This window comes from Lynx rufus, unplaced genomic scaffold (assembly GCF_022079265.1).
Source record: "Lynx rufus isolate CCGP_SWC_20201006 ecotype Redwood Valley unplaced genomic scaffold, mLynRuf1.p SCAF_10, whole genome shotgun sequence".
Lineage (NCBI taxonomy): Eukaryota > Metazoa > Chordata > Mammalia > Carnivora > Felidae > Lynx > Lynx rufus.
Genome location: NW_025814824.1, coordinates 80401434 through 80422211, shown reverse-complemented (window position 1 = coordinate 80422211; position 20778 = coordinate 80401434). Strand labels below are relative to the sequence as shown.

Below are 20778 nucleotides of genomic sequence, written 5' to 3'. Positions count from 1 at the left end.
CTGCAGTTAAGACAAAAGGGAGGAATTCTTGCAACAGTAACCAAAGTATTAACAGAACCAAGTGACGGCACCATGGCTAACAGGTAAAAGACATACTTGAGTACCTCTTTGGAAAAATGTTTTGAGATGAACCACTGTGTAAAATTACCCAAGGGTAAAGGGAAAAGCTTAAGACTGTATAAGACAGAATTGAAGGTCCTCCAACTGGAAGTGGTAGTTAGAAGAACTCTGTAATACGTACCCCCATGAGCCGGGAGCTGGGAATGGCATCAGTGTCGGTAACTGTCCAGAAATTGTGACGGACCCTGTAGAACCTGGAAGGAGCTCTGCAAAGGGAGATGAAAACACTGGGCTCAGAAGCCAGCCCCTAACTCCAACTCCGTTCAGGCTTTCATCCCACACACCTGGATTACGACCCCAGACTCCAAAATAATTCTGACAGTCTTCCCCCCGCCCCCCTCCTCTAACACTTGTTACTCTGCTGAATTTGAATTCAGAGCACCTCAACCCCTGGGGCCACCACTGTGAGCTGACAGTTGAACTCTTCACTTAAACCCCGATGCACTCAACCTCTGCCGTGGGCTGTCTTCCCTCTAAGCCACCTTCTTTCCAACAGCCGGTGCCTCCGGCACTCTTAAGGCTGCCCGAGGCCCATGATGGTTCTGGTTCTGGCCTGTACCCGACTTGGTCCCACCACAGGTGTTAAGGGAATCCTGTTCAAATCTTGCTTTGCTGCTGCAGAGCTATGTGCCTACGAGAGAGGCAACTGCTTCTGAATGTTCCTTGAGGCACAGCCATGCTATATACTGCTCTGCAGTGGTGACAGATGAGCCCTGAAGTCCTGGTTCTGTCTTTTGCCAGGACATTTTTCATTGTGCGCAACTCCTTTATCTACAGATAGGAGGTTATCTCCTAGGAGGCAAAGGCTACATGAGATGATATATGTAAAGTGCTTCGTACATGCACACAGTAGGTGCTCAAAAGTGGGAGCCGTTCCCTATCTCTGGGTCACTATTTACTAATTCCATGAGTGTGTTTCATGGTCCTCCTCAACTATGAATAACCTCGTCTCAGAATGCCTTCGTGAACTTCGGGGGTTCTAAAGACCCTGCGCTAAGAGGCCTGAGTTCAGACTTTGGCTGAGGAGGCGGAGTAGGCACACGCCAGTCATTCTTCCCCACGAGAGAGGGAGACAGACCAGCTAAACCAGGACCCGGACTGGCCTCACAGCCTGAATGCTCTACTGACGGAGCAGAGAACAAGGGAATCCACCGGTGGAGCACAGCAAAGGATTCACTACGTCCCTGATAGTCTCGAGTTCTAGGCTGTTCCCGAAGCCATCACCTTACCCTCTTTCTGTCTCCCAACCAACCGATTCCAGTTTTCTCAGGGACCATTTAAAAAAAGCAAGTCTTCCGTAAGACAAGTTTTCCAGACACTTGAAGGTGGCATTTATGTTCTGAGTCTCCTCTGTGTAGATTGTGGCCCCCAAAGCGTTCAGAGACTTCCCATGTGTAGAACAGAGCCTCCTCTTACCTGGCTCGGTCCAGGTTGAGAGTCCTCAGCAAGGGAAGACTCTGTCTGAGACAGACTGGGTGACGCCGTGGAGTCTCCAGAGGTGCTGGTGACCAATTCCCCCAGAGCATCGACCTGTCTCCTCAGGCTGTGTAAAGTGCCCTCTGTCTGCCGCTTCCCCTTAATTAACACTTCTGCTTGCTTGGACATACAGTGTCGAAGCTGGGCCTGAAAGTGTCACGGTGAAATTTAGGGTTTTACACAGAAGCAACGTACATGAACGATCAGTAGCCTCATCTTAACACCGATAGGCAAATCTCACGATTCTAAAGTAGGAATGGCTGTTGAAAATGCTCTTGTCCTCAAGAAAAAAAAGAAATCCAGGAGGATGCTGGTGGCTACTCTCAGTGTGCGGAAAACTTGGACCATTCCGAGTTGTCATTAACTGGGCCTTTTTTTTTTTTTTTTTTAATGTTTCTTTATTTTGAGAGAGGCGGGGGAGGGGCAGGGGGAGAGAGAGAATCTTAAGCAGGCTCTGTGCCCAGCACTCAGCCCCAAGTGGGGCTCAGTCCCACGACCCTGGGATCATGACCTGAGCCACAATTAAGAGTCAGGCGCTTCACTGAGTCACCCAGGCACCCCGACCTGGGCCTCTTGCTCGGCCTGTTCTCTCCACCGTAACAATGCTTAGGATTTCTGCACCCCTGGCCTCCCCGTTAAATGACTACCTCGACTCTCTCTTTTCCGCCCAGACTTAGCAGAAGATGGGTTTATACGTGATATCTTCAGTGTCTCTCACAGTATATTCAATCCTCAGCCCCACACTACTTTGCGACTTGCCCCTGTGCTGTTTCTTCAAAATGATTCTCTCCAAGGCTACGGCAGTTCTAACACAACTTTCTGTGATGACGGGAATGTTCTGTATCTGTGCTGTCCAAAAGCGTTAGCACTAGCCACAGGTGGCTATTGAGTCACTAAAAATGTGACAACTGAAGCACTCGATTTTTAACCTGATTTAATTATAATTCGTTTACATTTAAACAGCCACACGTGACTGGAGGCTATCGCACATCAAGGGCCTCCACTCCCTCAACATGGTTCACGGCTCCTCCTCAGCCATGCTGTATATGTAGCCATTCTCCAAAGACACATCCTGTCCTCTCATTCTATCCCCCTCCCACTTTCCAACTCCCACCTATACCCTTCACCCCCAAATCGTTAGGTCAACAGTGACCGCTAAATCCCAGACTCTGCAGCTACCCAGGGAGAGAGCGGCCCTGGTTGGCTCACAGGCCTTCAGGCTCCGCGTGTTCTGAGCCTAACAACTTCCCGTCTGACACCCAAGCCTACTTTTCCAGTAGTCCCAGTCTTTACCCCAACCACTGGCCTGTGAGCCCGTTCCGGTTCATCACTGCATCTCTACTTTCTGTCCCAAGTACTCGGGTTCTGTCAGTTGGAGCTGAGGCAAAGCAGCACTACACAGGTTAAGAACACTGGGCCGAACACCACAGTTCATGGTTTTCAATACTGTACTGACTGTGCGATGCCAACTTCTCTGAGCCTCGACCATGCGATCTAGAAAACTGCTGGTGCCGTAACAGAGGGAATGACAGCAGTGCATGCAGGTGAGCAATTTCCCCTACTGTCCTCAACACACCAAGGGTCTCCTACCATATTGTTTCAAAGGGGGACTTTGCAGGGCGCATGGGTGGTTCAGTCAGCAAAGCGTCTGACTCTTGATTTCAGCTCAGGTCATGATTCCAGGGTCGTGGGATTGAGCCCTGCATGGGGCTCTGTGCTGAGCGTGGAGCCTGCTTAATATTCTCTCCCTTTTGCCCTCTGCCCCTCCCCCACTTGCACACGTGCATGCTCTCTCTAAAATAAAAAAATAAAAGAGAAATAAAAAATAATAAAGGGCAACCTTGAGTCGATCTTCACGGTGACGCAGTTTCTCTCGGAGTGCCTCTCCACGCCAGTGTTCATCCTTTTTCAGAGACGGGGAAACATCAGAGTCCCAAACACCACTAGCCTTTCTCTCCTCCCACCCTCCCCCAGCCCCATTCTGGTTTTCAGTTTAACTGGGGGGGGGGGGGAGGAGGTGGGAATAAAATCATCCTTCTTCAGAGTCCAGAGATGAGTGGGATAAACCTTACCATTATGTGAATCTGGGAAAAATTCAGTTTTTCTTCAAAAGGTGATGGTCTCTCACTCACGGTGAATGGGAAGTTTTCTTTCAAGCTTTCCAACCCTCCCTCTAGGTTTTCATTCCTTTCCCAAATAGCCTCCAGATCTGCTGGTAGTTCTGGAAGAAACTGGTTGAGATTCTTCAGGCTGCTTCTGATTTCATCCTTCACCTCACATTTAAGTGATCTCATCGCCTCACTGATTTCCATTTGTCTTCTCTCCAAATCTTTTTGGTGTGTCATCTAAAGAGCGAGAGTCAAATACCATTGGGTAAGGTCTGGGACTTACACGGAACTGAACTATTTAATGCATCAAATATGTCTGGAACTTTCCATCTGCAGAATTAAGCTCTCCCACTCTCGGCGTAAACGGCTCTCAGCCTAGTTACATTACAGGATGGCAGAGCTTTCTCCTGGGGTCATTCCTTCTTGCCTGGGGATCTGGGTCCCATAGATTTGTTTCTGGCAGAAAATCTAACATTTCAACACAGTTCGTTGGGACGTGATAAAATTTCATGCTGAAGAACTGCCACTTTCCTTTCAAAAACTAACAGAAGAAGCCTGCCGCACTTAAGGGGATTTTAGAAGTACATTTTGAACGAATGCTTTTTTCTTGTAGAGGTGCATTTCTCAATTTTAAGACTAGAAAAAAAAGATTTGATTTAAAGGACATTCTCAGAATCGGCTTTTTACAACTTGCACAAAGAAATGCTCCTATTCAAAGAGCTATTTAAGAAAAAAAACCTGAGCCCCGCGGGGAGTGAGCAAGCCCAGCGAGCGTCGTCTGCCCGGCCGGCCCGTGGGGTCCGGGCGCGCACCTGTTTCCTGAGATCCACGTACTCGCGCTGCATCTGGCTGAGCTCCTTCATCAGGCGCCTGGCCCGCTCGTGGTTGTCCTGGGCCACCTGTTCGATTGTTGCCATTTCCTTCTGCATGCAGCTGTTCTCCTGCTTTTGCTCCTGGCACGGGAGGAGGAAAATGACCCCGGGGTCCGGCACGTGGACGCGTGCGGGCATCACGGCCTTACACGCCCACTGGTTCTGACACTTCCCATCTGGGCTCCAGCTGTCAAGTGGGGATAATGCCACCTGCCTTCTTCAGCAGCTGTGGCAGAGCTGGGGGTCCATACGCGGGCCGAGCCTGTTAGCCCACGGTCGGAATTCTGCGTCTGCGACGTTACCCGTGACAACACGTTACTTTCCGTTTCTCCCCCTCCGTTAACTGTCTGTGACGAGCACGGTACTACCTCATCACAGAGTCATCCGGAGGATGAAAATTTAGATGCCCAGATCTTTGCAATCACGTCGCCGAATCGCTAGTTGTCAGTGTATACAGCACCCTCTGGGGAGCAACACACCCGTTCACTCAACAGGGTGACCTCGATTTCCTTCAGGCGGTGTCAGAAAAGTCCATTCCCGTGACAGTCTCTACTCCTGCCCATCTGCCTCCACCCACTGTGAGCTGTTTTGGACCTCCCCAAATTTTTATCCTCAATGTATTTTAGGGATAAAAGCCCGGGAGACTGAACTCCTTGGTTTCAGGACGATGATGAATTAAAGCGAAGGCTGACTGAAAAGGGCAGGATGAGATCCGTGAGTGCTGACTGCAGCGGGGCAAAGATGTCTCCAGAAGAAGCCTTCCTCCCCCAGAACCCTCTCCAGCCCCTGCGGGTGGAGGCACAGGCAGGGGCTCCCTTGCGGAGAACGCTCTCTGCTTTGTGGTGACACTGTCTGCTCACGTGACCATCTTTCCAGCCGGCCGGGCTCCTGTAGGGCTGGCGGCTCAGACTCAGGCAAGACACCATCAGCTTCAAGCTCAAATCAGGCACAGACACACCAGAAACAACAGTCGGGTTAGGGACCGGGTTGACAGGTCACTGATTTTGCCTACACCGAAGCAGTTTTTAGTCGAAGGATTTAAGGGCGCGAATTCCGCGACAACTGCCAGGGCCGAGGGGACTCACCAGAAGGTTCTTCTCCAGCTGGCTCCGCTGGACCTGAAGTGCTTCCTTCAGGCTGGCGACCTGCTTCTCGGCTTTCTTCCTTTCTGTCAAGAACTGGTTCCGCAAGAGGCTGAAGTCTGCCCTCATAGAGTCCGCCTCTTTCTGGAGAGTCAGTAGCTCACTTGACCTTTCCGTTAGCTGCTGCTCCCGTTCCGAAAGCTGTCGTTCTGAAACGAGCATTTTGAGTAGTTTAGCCAGAGGCCCCGGGCTGGCCGTGGGCGGGTTGCGTAACGCCATGTCACCCGCTCAGGCACCACGGAGTCTGCCAACTCCCCCCTGACCCACATCAGAGCCCAGATGAAGGTGCCTCCTGACATCACTGGGTCCTGGAGGGCCGGATCCCAAAGTGACAGACAGCTACTGTCTTCCCTTTGGGTGTCTGAGAGCAGTGAGAATACAGCAGTCCTGAGGTGCAGGAGGCCTGGAACAGACGGCCGAAATGCTTCTTATAAACCTGCACGGAGGTGCACCAGTGCTTCTCCTTCACGGGAGGCAGCGCGGTGCAAAGAACATGGGATCTGGAGCAGCGCGAGCCTTCCCCTAGACAGGAGGCGCCCACTTCCTGGCGTTTAACAGGAATTGTGTATGCGAACGCGAAGTACCTAGTGAGTACTCCATAAATAATGTTTATGAAAAACATTGACGTTCAAAATAGATTTTTCTGGGGCACCTGGGTGGTTCAACCGGTTAAGCAGCCGACTTCGGCTCAGGTCGTGATCTCACAGTCCGTGGGTTCGAGCCCCGCATCGGGCTCTGTGCTGACAAGCTCAGAGCCTGGAGCCTGCTTCAGATTCTGCGTCTCCCTCTCTCCCTCTCTCTCAAAAATAAACATTAAAAAAATTTTTTTTAAATAAATAAAATAGGTTTTTCTAATCATACTCTTTGGAGTAACACCCTGTCCAGGTTTTACTTTTCACACGTCTGGTGTGGTCAGGTGCGGCACATCTGGGAAGTTTCGTTGTCACGATGAAATGGCTGGGTCTGCGTGTATCAAGAGTTGCTGGGGAAAAAGGACTAATAACCCTTTCACTGAGTTCACTCGGGGACAGCAAAGTTTTCTGAACATTACTAAACCCTGAAGACTAAGAACAGAATCACTCATTGATGTGGGAACAATGATTCACCCTGGACTTCCATCTTGACTGAAATATGGCTCAGGAGAGTGCCGACAGCCCCAAAAACGAACACCTGTATTTTGGTACCATTCACTATGTCAAACTGAGACAGAAGTGGAACTGTTGATACTGTTTTCTGATTGGTTGAGATGAAATGGAACACTGTTCCCAAAGCTCAAAACAACGTACTGCTTCACAGAAGGCCTTTAGATCAAGTGCCTTCTGGCACCTCTCTGCCTGAACGTCGCTCTTCCTGGAGGCAGCATTCTGGAAGAAGGCAACGTGGTCAAGTAGAAAGACCTGACAGCCTCAGGGTCAAATCCCGTCTCCACAGAGACAAGTGCCCCGTGTCCTCTCTCACAGGGCCGGCAGGACCCCGGGGGAGGGGAGGGGGCATCTCCTTCCTGCCGCGCTCCTCCCGATGCCCTGCCGGGCCGGGGCCAGGCTCGGGTCTCCCCGACACACTTTGCCAGACCGCCACGTTGGGGAATACGTACTGGTCTGGGAGAGCGCTTTCTCCAGGGTCTCACTCCACCTCTCCTCTTCCTGCAAAGCCCTGACACGCTCCTCCGCCACCAACACCTTTGTGAGCACCTGGTCCAGCTTGCTCTTCTGCTGCGTTAATTCCTTTTCCAGCTCTTGCTGCTGCTCCTTCAGAGTCGCCTTACTGGCTTCTAACTTCTTTTCTTCACATTCTGTCTCTTGCTGGAGTCTCTGAAACATCTTAACAGAGAATAACCTTAGTCATAAAATAACAGACACAGGTGTCCCAGGTGAGGGAAACTTCATGGGCGCTAGATATTTTCAAGTCCAAGAGAAAGCAGAAAACATCCCACAGTGACAGACAGTGGGGGCTGGAAAACTATTTGGCTGGCACGTGAGGCGGGGATTCACGCAGCAAATGGCATGTGGCCATCAAGATTCTTTCCGGGAGCGATGTTCTGCGGTCTTGATGGTCCACAAATATTAATGCCAAGAGAGTCAAAGTGCTGGTGTGAAACCCTCCCCGGTTACACAGAGCAGTGAAGGGAAGTTAGTCCTACGGGGGACCCCTCATAGCTTCCGCCTGGGGAGAAAACACCCGAGTGACAAAGCGTGTCCTTCTCTGTCACGCCATAGATGTGCAGTACCGTTTCTTGTTGGGCTAGCTTCGCCTTGGTTTCTTCAATCTCCGTCTGAAGCACTTGAAGCTGTTGTTGCTTTGTCTCCCCTTCTTTCTGGCAGTCTTCGAGCTTCTTCCTCCATTCCTCGACGTCCTTCTGGAGCCTGGTCTGCTCGCTGAGCAGCACGTCCTTCTGCTCGGCGATGTCAAGCAGGTCCTTCGTGTGACAGAACAAACGGAAGCTACTAACAAAGCCATCCATCCGTTCCAGGGCTGGCCAGTGCCCCGCCTGGCATCAGTCAAGTCTGACGATGTGAGAAGCATCTCAGAAGTCCCATGTCCTCTATTACCTCAACAAACTTATTTAAGGCCCCCGAAGTGCAACTTAATCATCAGGTTTCCTCTGTTTAGTGTCTCAAGAGTAAGATGACAGAAGACGCTGAAACCTAAGAGACCCAGTTCTTCTGAACTTTAGTTGCTTAGTCACTGAGGTGGGAATAAACAACACCCACCTCACAAGATTGCTAAGAAGATTAAGGAGAGCTGTGAATAAGCCTTAATTCCTATTGAAAATGAACCTAAAGTCATGGTTTTGTTACTATTTGAAATATTTATGTGGGTTGAAAAACTCAAGAAAACAGTAACTTCTTCTTTCTGCGAGGAATCCAAATTAAACATTTCTTTTAAAAATGTTTATTTGAGAGGGAAAGAGAAAGAGAAAGAAAGAGCATGAGTGGGGGAGGGGCAGAGAGAAAAGGAAGGAGAGAGAATCCCAAGCAGGCCCTGTGCTGTGAGCACAGAGCTTGACATGGGGCTCGATCTCACCAACTGTGAGAGCATGACCTGAGCCGAGATCAAGAGCTGGACACGCAACTGACTGCGCCATCCGGGCGCCCCTCAAATTGAAAAAAAGTTCCATTTCTAATAACACAGAAAATACTCATTAGAGCCTGTGTAAGAATTTTTTAAAGATGGGATACTTTGATTTGAAGTTTTCTACATCTTAGAAACACAGAATCCTTAAGGTAGATGGAAGGATTTAGACGTCTAATCAAACTCCTAATCTACACAGTGAAAACCGAAGCCCAGAACTTGCCTGAGGTTCTCTGAAACTTAAATCACACATTGTTCTCACAGGACAACACTCAGTTACCTTTAAGAAGACTGTCAGAAGTAGAAGGGTCAAGAACAACTCTCAACGAACATCTGATAAGACGGATGCCCAGATTCCCTGCAGGTGGCAGTTACCGTGCAGCTCAATGAATGACCGCGTCTAAGCCCAGCCTTTGGGGGCCTTGTCTGTGTCATGGATAAGAGATGGTCCATCTGGTGCCTAAAACCCCCAGAGGGGCTGCTGAAGGGTTGGGCTCTGGTCTAGCTTCCCACCTTACTTATAACCTTTGAGTGAAACTTAAAATAAATGAGAAAATCACTGCTCTGCACCAAAAGGTGTGTGTATGTATGTCTTTGTCATATGAAGGCCCGCTGGGACCTGCTGGCGTGACAAGGAACCAACCTACTTGATTTGTTTGTTATTTGAACCAGTGGTCTGCATGCCTTCAGGACACTACTAGAAGATCGCATTTGTTACGGAGCTTACCTGTTTGGCTAGGTTCAGATGGTCTTGGACATCAGCTAGTTCTTTCTGTAGTGAGTTTACTGCTTCTTGTTTTTCTATAGAAATAATATTTACATAAAACGAATACATTCGTATGCATTTTCCAAATCCCCATCGGCCCCCCAAAGAAAGTGGAGGTGAACATAAACTTACCTGTTAAATGTATGGCTTATACCGTGTCATCCTACTAAAAGGTCAGAAGAAAGAGTGACATGTGCGGCACATACACCTGGGCATGGCGCTCAGGTTTATAAAGACTTACATGTTCGAAACCTCACAATAAAAACAGTTTCTAGACAATGCCTAGCACTGATGACGTGCATGGCTCGGAAATGAGTACCTTCTACAATGTGGACAGAAATGTAAATTTGATACACCCTTAAAGGGAGACAATTTGGGAACAGGTTTTATATCTATACTGGCTTTGTCACTTACTAGCTGTAAGCCACTTCTCACTTAAGTCACAAGGAAACTAAGCTTTCCTCATCTATAAATGGGTGAAATAGTTTCTGTCTCACAAAAATGTTACCAGGATTAAATGAAAAAAATGCACATCAAATAATTGCATCACGTCTAAGAGTAAGTGCTTAACAAGCATGTTGTTAGCCAGGATTACTTAGTAACTTCTCCTAATCATGAATATTTACAAAGATTTGGTAATAAAGGCATTATCTGCATTTTTTTTTTTTTTTTAATCACACACCCACAGCCCAAGGAAAAAATCTGGAAAGATATTCACCAACCTGTCAACAGGAATTCCCTCTGAGGGTGTTTATTTCATTTTTTTACCTATGTTTTTAAATTGTTCTTCAAGGAACATCAACTAATTTTTTAAGCGGCTCTATTGAGACAGAATCCACACACCATGCCTTTCACCTGTTTATGCAATTCAGTGGCTTCAAGTACATTCACGGAGTCGTGCAAACACCACCACCATCTATTTTAGAACATTTTTGTCACTTCTAAAATAAACCCCATGCCCATTAGCAAGGAGTTATTTCTAGAATAAGAAAAGCAGACAATGAAAAGCAGCAGCCAGAGCAGGAAAGAGCCTCGTCTCTCCCACCATGCGGCCGCCTACCTCGGAGCTGCTGCTGCGTGGCTGCCATGTCTTTGTGCAGTGAGAGCTTCTCTCTGTGCAGTCGGTCCAGCCCCTGCTGCAAGTTTCTGACATCCGATTCCAGCTTCTCTAAGTTTGCCTGCTCCGTTTTGCTATTCTCTTCTGCAGCTGCCAAAACCCTACCGTCCAAGCAGAGTAAGTCAGACTATGAAGCGTAAAATGTTCAAGCACGCACAAGACACAACCGAGGAAGAGTGTTCTGCCCTCACGGGGTAGTTACGGACTACGAATGATCATAAATCTTAACGAAACCGAAGGCTCTTCAACTCCTTTTCAAAAGATGTCTTGTTTTCCGCTTTCCAAACAGGAGATTTTTGGAAAAGGGACTCTCTAAACTGAAGCTTTATAAACACCAGGGATAAAAACATGGACAGCACTCAGAATTCCAAAAGTCTGGTGATTAAAACAGATCGCTAGCTTCTCATCAGTGAGAAAGCAGGAAACACGATTGTGCATGTAATAGGATTTGTCCAAAAGACAGACGGGCATGAGCATAACTTCTTTTACGTAAATGGAGTCCTACAGTAGGGGCTCGCTTTTGTCTGGCTTCTCCCCCTGAGCGTAGTCACTTTGAGTCATTCATGTTGTTGTGTGTAAGCAACACCGCATTCCCTTTCCATTGCTACACGGTACTCCAAGGGATGGGTATACTGGAATCGGTCTATGCATTCACCAGCTGATGGGACATTTAGGTTGTTTCCAAGTTTGGGCTGTTGCAAATAAAGCTGTCATGAACATCAATGCCTGTCACTCTTTGTATAAACGTACACTTTCACTTCTGAAGAACAATCTAGGAGTGGAATGGCTAGCTCTTCCGGTAGGTGTTAGTTTCCAAAATAACTGCCAAACCATGCTCCGAAGTGCCCTAACAATTTACACTCCCAGCAACTGTGTATGAAAATTCATACGCGAACATTTGGTATGGTCAGTGTTTAATTTTAGCCCTTCTAATAGGTGTGTAATGATATCTCATTGTGGTTTTAATTTGCATTTTCTGCGGGGCCTGCGTGGTGCAGTTGGTTAAGCGTCTTTTTTTTAATTTTTCTTTTTTTGTTTATGTATTTATTTTGAGACAGAGGGAGAGGGAGAGCACACTCAGGGAAGGGACAGAGAGAGAGAGAGAGAGAGAGAGCACAAATCCCAAGCAGACTCTGTACTCACAGCCCAGAGCCGATGTGGGGTTCAAACTCATGAGTTTTATGAACTCATAAATTCAGGAGTTGGACGTTGCACCGACTGAATCACCCAGGCACCCCCCGACTCTTGATCTCAGCTCAGGTCATGATGTCACAGTTGATGAGTTTGAGATCCACATCAGGCTCTGCGCTGATGGTGCGGAGCCTGCTTGGGATTCTGTCTCTCCTTCTCTCTGCCCCTCCCCCGCTTGTGCACAAGCTCGCTCGCTCGCTCTCTCAAAATAAATAAAACTTTAAGAATTTGGACTTTCCTAATGGTTAATGATGTTGAGCATCTTTTTATGTGTTTATTTGCCACCCATTCATCTTAAGTAAAATGTCTTTTCAAGTCTTTTGCCCCTTTAAAAAAACTGGGTTGTTCGTTTTCTAATTACAGCTCTTTAAGATATATGTTCTGGGTACAAGTACTTCTTTTTTTTTAAGAGGAAAGGGTTTTTTGTTTTTTGTTTTTTTTTGAAACAGAACAAGTGCGCACAAGTAGGTGCGGAGAGAGAGGGAGAGAGAGAGAGAATTCTAAGCAGGCTCTGCACTGCCAGGGTGAAGTGAGATGTGGGGTTGGAACTCACGAACCCTGAGATCATGACCTGAGCTGAAATCAAGAGTCGGACGCTGGGGCGCCTGGGTGGCGCAGTCGGTTAAGCATCCGACTTCAGCCAGGTCACGGTCTCGCAGTCCAGGAGTTCGAGCCCCGCGTCAGGCTCTGGGCTGATGGCTCAGAGCCTGGAGCCTGTTTCCGATTCTGTGTCTCCCTCTCTCTCTGCCCCTCCCCCGTTCATGCTCTGTCTCTCTCTGTCCCAAAAATAAATAAACGTTGAAAGAAAAAAAAAATTAAAAAAAAAAAAAAAAAGAGTCGGACGCTTACTGGCCTGAGCCCCGAAGGCGGCCCTGAGTACAACTCCTTTATCGAATACATGTTGCAAAGGTTCTTCTCCCAGGCTGGGACAGGTCTTTTCATTGTCTTAACAGTGTCTTTTGAGGAGAAGTTTCAAATTCTGATGAAGCCCAATTTTACCAATTTATTCTTTTATGGATCATGCTTTTGGGGTCATATCTAGGAAATCCTGCCTAACCCGAGGTCACCAAGGTGTTTTCCCTGTGTTCTCCTAAAAGTTTTATATTTAGGTTTCACATTGATATTTATGGTCCTTTTGGGGATAATTTCTATTTATAGCATGGGTGTGGACTGAAGTTCATTTTTGGGGTTTTCGATATACAATTGGTTCAGCAACAGTTTTTGAAAAGTCTGCCTTTTCTCTACTGAAGATGATGCCTTTGCATCTTAGTCAAAATTGGTTGTCCACACATTCGTGCGTTTACTTCTGGACTTTCTGTTCTGTTCCACGGACTGCTTTGTCTATCTTTCTACCAGTAAGACAGTATTTTGGTCACCACAGCTGTATGTGGGGTCTTGAAATAGGGCAGTGTTAAGCTCTGAACATTTGTTCTTTTTCAAAGTTTTGGTGTCATATCTAAAAAGTTTTAGATTCTATTCCACATCCAATCTTTGCATTTCCACACGAATTTCAGAAGCAGACTCTCAATTTCTATTTTAAAAGCATGTTGCAATTTTGATTATTTTGAATCTAAAGATCAATTTGAGGAGAATGGAATCTTAACTATACTGTCTTTCTACCCACAAACAGGTATCTCTCTCCATTTATTTATATCTTCCAGCATCCATTATTTTCCTTAAACACACACACAACAGGTTATTTAAAAAAGTGCTTTGGGGGGAAAAAAGCCTAAAAGGAAATTCCCCCAGAAATGGTATTGATGAATTGTATTGTGACACTGAGTTCGTGGGGTATTTTTTTTTCCTTTTCTCTATTTTCCACTCTTTTTAAAATAGTGTGTTTATCATGCTTCAGCCTTCAAGAAGAGATCTTGCAAGCTTACTGGTTTTTGCTCTTACCGTTTGCTCTGTGCCAACTTCTTTTCCCAGCTGTCACATTTTTCTTCGAGATCTTCCTTTTCTTTGCTCAAAGACTCAACACACGACTGTAGCACTCGGGTCTCGGCAGTTATCCGCTCTATTTCCCGTCTGTCCCTCTCGAGGACCTGCTTCTGCCACTCAATTTCCCCTTTCCGTTGCAGGGCTGTCTGCTGCAGATTCTCTAACTCCAGTCTCTCCTAAGTCAGATAAAAGGGGACTCAACATGTGCCCACCGAGGAAGACTGCAGTTGGCTAGGGGTAAAACGGCTTTGTTTATTACCTCCAGCACTTCGACCTGAGTCTTCTCTAACTCGGACAACTTTTGCTCATGTTGTAGCTTCAAACCTTGCAGCTCCTTGCTTTCAAGTTGCAGCATGTCCAGAATATTCTTTAGTTCTAAGAGGAACAGAACATGGTCCATGCTGTTAAATGAAGTTCACAGCACTTACAAACTGAAACAGAAAATAGTGCTATGGATACAAGAAACAATAGGTCATCAAAACATATCTGTTGTGTGAATTACTGGAGCTAACTGTATTTTAACTTAAAACAATTCTTTAAAATCTTGTTAAACATTAATTTGTTAAATTTTGTTTAAAAATTTTAACCCCAAAACATAACAAAGATCTAGTTCTACGAGCAAGTGCTCCATCTAAATGAATTTAAAAAAAAAATAGGAAAAACTTCAAAATATGTAAGTTGAGATTCAGATAATAATTTTTTATATTTTAAAATATAGATTTTTAAGTATTAACTTTTTCCTGACTAAAAAAATATTTGGTCACCATAGAAAATTTCAAGAAAAGAGTAAAAAGAAAAAAAAAAAGAAAACCCATCATTATCCCACTATCCAAATATGATCACTACGACGACAGCATCCTGACACCTTTCCTTCCAGGAGCATGCACACACACACGCACACGTACCACACAGATTTTCAAAATAACTTGGGACTCCACTCTATATTCAGTTTTTATCTATTTTTTCAGTCTTCCCATCAGCATTTTTGCATGCCCTTCAATGTTTGAAATATAGCTTTTAAATTGGCCATGGTTCCAAATTTTGTCATTATAAATTTTGCTGTAAGTAGTCAACTCAGCCAGCTTAATTTGTGAAGCAAGGAAATACTTACTCACTACATAAATAAATAAATAAATCCAATATTGCTGCAACGTGCATGAATGCTTGCCCTCAGAAACTAGAACTGAGCTAAATGGTTTAACAGGTATGAATTTTCAGTCCTGAAACACTGGGGGGTTGGTCCAATTTATTTTTCTATCAACAGCCTATAAGTGCTCTTCCCTCCCCACGCTCTGGTCAGCAATGATCAGGACTATTTAGCTTTTAAATAAACTTTATCGATTTGAATGACAAAAAATATTGTATTCCTTTTATCATACTGCTTTCCTTCATATCTTTAAAAGAAGTTTATTTCACTATTCATATTTTTCCTGTGATCTGGAAAAAACACTTTTCCAAACTCTGACTTTATATGATTATTTTCCTTTAAACTTACCAGTTTTATGTTTAGACATCTGCCCTAAAACTACCTGAAGATTTTCTTCCTCTTTTTCAATTTCCTGCTTTATGAGTGCAAGTTGAGTTTTTTTTTCACTAATCTGGACATTGAGTTCTCCTTTCTGAAAACTCAGTTCTTCCAGAAGAGATTTTACTTCCTGTGCCAAAAAAAAAAAAAAAAAAGTCAACTCCCCTCCACAAAATTATGAATGGAAATTATACTGAGAACAGTTTTGTTATTAACTATCTCATCTCACAAAAACTCCAATTCGGAAACAAGTTTAATTTTGCCTTTTATGTCAAGAACAGCACTGTATTTTATTTTCCACTAACATATTTCTGTATAATGGAAGTAAGGAAGTCACATATCGTCTTCATTTAAAATGTATAAACAGTACTTACTATGTGCAAGGCAATGTGTTATAGAAAGAAAAGGCTGACTCTGATACATCTCCTGCCCTCAAGAGGCTGAGCACCTTGGGGGAAATCAGCAAGGAGCATAAACATGGTCATGAAAGGCTCTGATGCCCTAGGAAACCTGCAGAGTGCCTCCAAACTCAGAAGAGAGAAATTCCTTCCAAGGTAAAGGAAAAGTCAGGAAAGTCAACTTAGTGGCATGCAGCTGAACCAGGAAAAATGGCTAGGATCTGGACATTCCCAAAAAGGAAATTCCTGGAGAAGAAATGGTATGAGAAAGGCACAGAGGCCGAGAACCTTGGGTATGTCCAGAAAATACTACGGGAGAGCTATCCATGCAGCCACAGCCTGGATACAGAACAGTACATCAAACTGATGTTACAGAGGGTTCACGATTCAGGAATTTAGAGCTGCATTTGGAGAGAAAACTAATTAAAATATGTTAAGATAAACCTAGAACATCACCCTTGGATTCTTAAGAAAACTAGTAAAGAACACACCCTAATATGATTGCACTTCTCAGTTACTTCGGTTTCTCCCAGTCTCAGCGCCTCCTGGAGGTCAGCTTTGGCCTGGACCATGCTTCCCTGGAGTAGACGCAGCTCTTCCTTTTTATGCCCTAACTCCCTGTCCAAGACGGCCAGTTCTTGCTGCTGATCGGATACCTGTGTTCAAGAAAAGGGAAGAATGCAAAGCTTGACAACCTTCGTGCTTGCTGTGATGGAGAATATTCAGTCCAGCTAACGGTAGTGGGGAAATCAGGGGCTAGCCTAACTGTAATTATCCCAGCTGCAGGAGTCAGGAGGGCCAGGCTGGGGGTACAGGCATCAAATGCCTAATAAAGATCTTGAGTTCGCATACATAAAAGCATATCCATCAAATCATAGCAAAAACAACAAGATGATAATAAGGAATATCCCTCAGGTTATGGTTTTCAAAATACTTGTGTGTCTATATACCTTATTCCATTACCTTGGCAATGGAAGTCAGGCAGGGATTTTTTAAATTTATTCATTTTGTAAATTTAAAAATGTCAACTTTAAGAATAGTACACATTTTATATAAAAAACAGAAAATGCAGATGTGCAAAAGGAAGAAAATAGAAAATATTTATCTCCCCTTATCAGATGACTGCTTTTGTGCTTTGATACAGACCAAAAATATAAGCACGAGTGTTCATAAACACATTTAGTATAAATGATCTTAGGGTGCATCCTGTTTGGTTTTTTTTTTTTATTAAAAAACTTTATTATTGGGGCGCCTGGGTGGCGCAGTCGGTTAAGCGTCCGACTTCAGCCAGGTCACGATCTCACGGTCCGTGAGTTCGAGCCCCGCGTCAGGCTCTGGGCTGATGGCTCAGAACCTGGAGCCTGTTTCCGATTCTGTGTCTCCCTCTCTCTCTGCCCCTCCCTCGTTCATGCTCTGTCTCTCTCTGTCCCAAAAATAAATAAATGTTGAAAAAAAAAATTAAAAAAACAAAAAAAAACTTTATTATTATTATTTTTTTTAGTGTTTATTTAGATTTATGAGAGAGATACAGAGCGTGAGCAGGGGAGGGGCAGAGAGAGAGGAAGACACAGAATCCGAAGCAGGCTCTGGGCTCCACGCTGTCAGCACAGAGCCCAACGTGGGGCTGGAACTCACAAACCGCAAGATCATGACCTGAGCCAAAGTCGGACACTCAGCCAACTGAGGGGTGTATCCCATTTTTAGACCCACTTCTTTTACTCAGTAATATATTCTATTTGTTCTACTGAGTTGCGATTCAAATTTGGGTTGGACTCTACTCTTAATCACTAGGATACAGAGCCTCATTTATGCTTTATATCTTATTTTGTATTTTCCAGTCTTTTCTACAATCAAACATGTATTACTTTTTATAATCGTAACAGAAACGCAGGTTTCAAAGCAGCATGAACTGCTTTTCCAAGGCATCGGTTGCCATACCTGGCTTTTCAGCTTTTCCAGCTCAGCTTTCTTGGCCTGCAGGAGGGTCTCTGACTCTTTCAGGACGTGCAGGTGGTGATCCTCATTGTGTTGTGCGGCCTCGATGTCCTTCTGCAATTTCTGCAGCCTACAAACACCAGCAGCACTGGAGCAGATCTGAAGGAAGGCTGAATCCCAAGAGCGGTCTTCCAGCACAAGCCCCTTGGGCCCCCCAGAGGCTGTACTTACTCTCCGGTCAGTACTTCCTTCTTCTTGTTCAGGCACTGGAAGTCGGAGTCTTTTGCTGCAACAACTTTGTTTATTTCTTTCAAAGTTTCTTCTTGCTCCATTTTGTGCTGCTCCAAACCCTTTGCGTCAGCCTCGAGTAATCTACAACACACTGCTTTACTCTCCAAGGCCCCTTAGACTTAGCCTGCATTATTTATCTTAAGACGATTACTACTCCCTTAGCCCCGAACTTGTCATTGATCTCCCCGAATACATCAATAGCCAAGAGGGACTCCACCTACCTGAGCTGCTGGTCAGCTTTGACAAGGTTAACAGCAGTTTCCTGGGCTCTCCTTTCTAACTCCTCAGCATCTTTTTCGATTTGCAATAGATTTCTCTTGGCATCAGTGAACTTCTCAACGGCATCTTTTGTCTAAAAAAGACACTGTCATTAGAAGCGATTCAGTTACCACACTCTTTTTGCACCTCTTAGGAAAATCGACAAGGCCATACAGAAAGACTGATAAAAATGTGCATTCACTTTGACTCTCCAACTCTCAGAAGAGAATTCAGAAGTAAAAAAATGACTACATAAAAATGCTCATTGTGTACTGAAATACAACTTGACAAGTGATAGATTAAGTGATAAAGCATCAACACAATGGAGTACTGTGTAGCCTTTAAGATGACAATATAGCAACATGGAAGAATGTTAATGGTATTATGTTGGCTGAAAAAAACAAATTTAAAATGGCACTCTAAGGGCAACTATGTGCAATTAGATCTGTGTCTGCAAAGACAGAAAGGCTCTGCAAAAAGAAAAAGTCACTTGAGGGTGGTGACACTGTGAATGATCTTTTACTTAAAAATAATCTGTATACTATTATGCTATCTTATTCAATTAAAAATATCTCCACAATTAAGTGACAACAAGCTGATTTTACCAACAGTCCCTCCTTCACAGAGATTATTACTGTACTCTAGATCTGATCGTGTTAAATAAAACCTCCTTCATTTAAAGATGAATTAATAATGTCTGAGAAACACAAACATTAAGTACTTTTGTCAAAGTACTTAAAACTCCTCCTGTACAGGATTTGGCAGAAAGAGATTACTTTTTTTTTTTCTTTTCGAAAACAGATTTTTTTTTTTTTAATCACCTTGGTTTCCTTTTTTTTTCTTTTCGAAAACAGATTTTTTTTTTTTAATCAACTTGGTTTCCTTTTTCTGTCTAAAATAAGAGGTTTAAGACAATGCCACCAAAGGTCCAAAAATAGTGCTTGCTTTGCACTTCGTTGAACAGTGACTCCCCTTCGGGCCAAAGACTCAAGCTGTGCAGCTGCACCAAAGTCCCAGGCTTGTTAAACTAGTCCAGTACATCTCCGTGTGGATGCAAGAAGGCTGGCGAGCTCCCAAACAGCTAGATAGCTCACCACACTTCCTTCCATTCCAGATCCCTGGTTTCTGTCAGTTTCATCAGCAAAGCACTGGACAAAACGCACTACGTGCTTCAGAAAGTCACATTTCTAAGTAGTTTTCTATCTCTTTCTATGTTAGGTTTTAACATGTCTGGCATCTTTCTCACAAAATGCACCACCTTCTCCCTCGCTCTTCCTCCTTAGCAAGCTGCCTCCCTGAATCATTTTGGGAGGACAAAAGGGGAAGAGCTTACTAGCCTCAGTTCACTTACTATTTCTGCCTACTACTGGTATCAATATTCTTTTATATACCAGTGATAAAGTTTTCTCTAGTCCTGCTCACGCCTCTGTTATCTCACAATCGTCTGACATGTGACAGAGGAACATGATCAGTTGATCATCTGAAAAGACACCAGGATGTTTTTCCATTCTTATTAAAGCCATCACTCACAGAATATCTTTAATAAATCCTTTGTTTCAGTTCCCGGGTTACAGATTTCTATTCATTTAAATCCATCCATGTTGAAATAACATAAAAATAGTTTCTGAGATGCTCCATGTGGGTATGGGACTTTTTTACCCTGGAATTCTCCTCAAACTAAGAAAGCTCTTGGGTGGGGTGCCTGGGTGGCACAGTTGGTTAAGCGACCAGCTTCAGCTCAGGTTATGATCTCATGGTTCGTGGGTTTGAGCCCTAGGTCTGGCTCTGTGCTGACAACTCAGAGCCTGGAACCTGCTTTGGATTCTGTATCTCGCTCTCTCTCTCTCTCTCTCTCTCTCTGCCCCTCCCCCTGCTCATGCTTTGTCTCTGTCTCTCTCTCAAAAATAAATAAAACATTAAAAAAAAAAAAAGCTCTCTTGGTGAGGCAGAAATTGAGCTGTGTGGCCCTGGGCCAGCTACCAGCTTCTCTGAGCTCCACCAGTGAACTGGGCTAACCACTATCTTACAGGGTTGCCAGGAAAGGTTAACGAAGCAGTATTTATAAAATAGCCAATGTGTGGTCAGAGTAGGGGCCCAACAGAGTAGGGGCTCCTTTTCTTCCTCCATTTCTTTCTGTATTGTAGTCACAAGAACACTACCTCAGACCAAAAAATGCTTGATTTTCTATCATGAACTTGAAGAACGAAGTAATACCCGGAAGAAGTCTTCTGAGATCCACTGTTGCTTTTAGATGAATCTAGCATTGACCTATTTAATACAGAGAGATATCAGAGCCCAAGTAATTTAAAGACACACACAGGATTAGGAAGTAGGGTGTGTTAGGAATGGAATGATTTCAGCAGCTCTTAAGTCTTCCTGAACAGCCTAAGTATTCTTGGCCTGAACTGATAGGTGAGGGGAGCAAAGCTGGGGAGTCAGGTGGCTTGCCCGAATTCTCACAGCTCCTTAACTAGCAGCGTGCAGCCTGGAACCCAACTGTCCACCTTGGGTGACCATGTTCTTATCACGATTTCTTTCTAGTCCTTCATGCCACGGGCAGTGAGCT

The 20778-nt window shown here is 44.9% G+C and overlaps 1 protein-coding gene across 5 annotated transcripts in view; it reads right to left on the bottom strand.

Annotated features, from left to right (window-relative positions):
- The window catches only part of CNTRL (centriolin), an 85037-nt gene that overhangs the window by 432 nt on the left and 63827 nt on the right, over nt 1-20778 (bottom strand). For all 5 annotated transcript variants that reach the window (XM_047068826.1, XM_047068851.1, XM_047068841.1 and 2 more), the window contains 17 exons: nt 18176-18306; nt 17895-18035; nt 17667-17793; nt 16220-16384; nt 15301-15460; nt 14065-14180; nt 13764-13981; nt 10617-10774; nt 9518-9591; nt 7946-8134; nt 7313-7538; nt 5662-5867; nt 4517-4657; nt 3669-3941; nt 3437-3499; nt 1537-1743; nt 242-326 (listed from right to left, as the gene is read on the bottom strand). In XM_047068826.1, coding sequence (XP_046924782.1) covers nt 270-326; nt 1537-1743; nt 3437-3499; nt 3669-3941; nt 4517-4657; nt 5662-5867; nt 7313-7538; nt 7946-8134; nt 9518-9591; nt 10617-10774; nt 13764-13981; nt 14065-14180; nt 15301-15460; nt 16220-16384; nt 17667-17793; nt 17895-18035; nt 18176-18306 — 2652 coding nt within the window. In that variant the 3' untranslated portion in view covers nt 242-269. The remainder of the gene's footprint in view (nt 1-241; nt 327-1536; nt 1744-3436; nt 3500-3668; nt 3942-4516; nt 4658-5661; nt 5868-7312; nt 7539-7945; nt 8135-9517; nt 9592-10616; nt 10775-13763; nt 13982-14064; nt 14181-15300; nt 15461-16219; nt 16385-17666; nt 17794-17894; nt 18036-18175; nt 18307-20778) is intronic.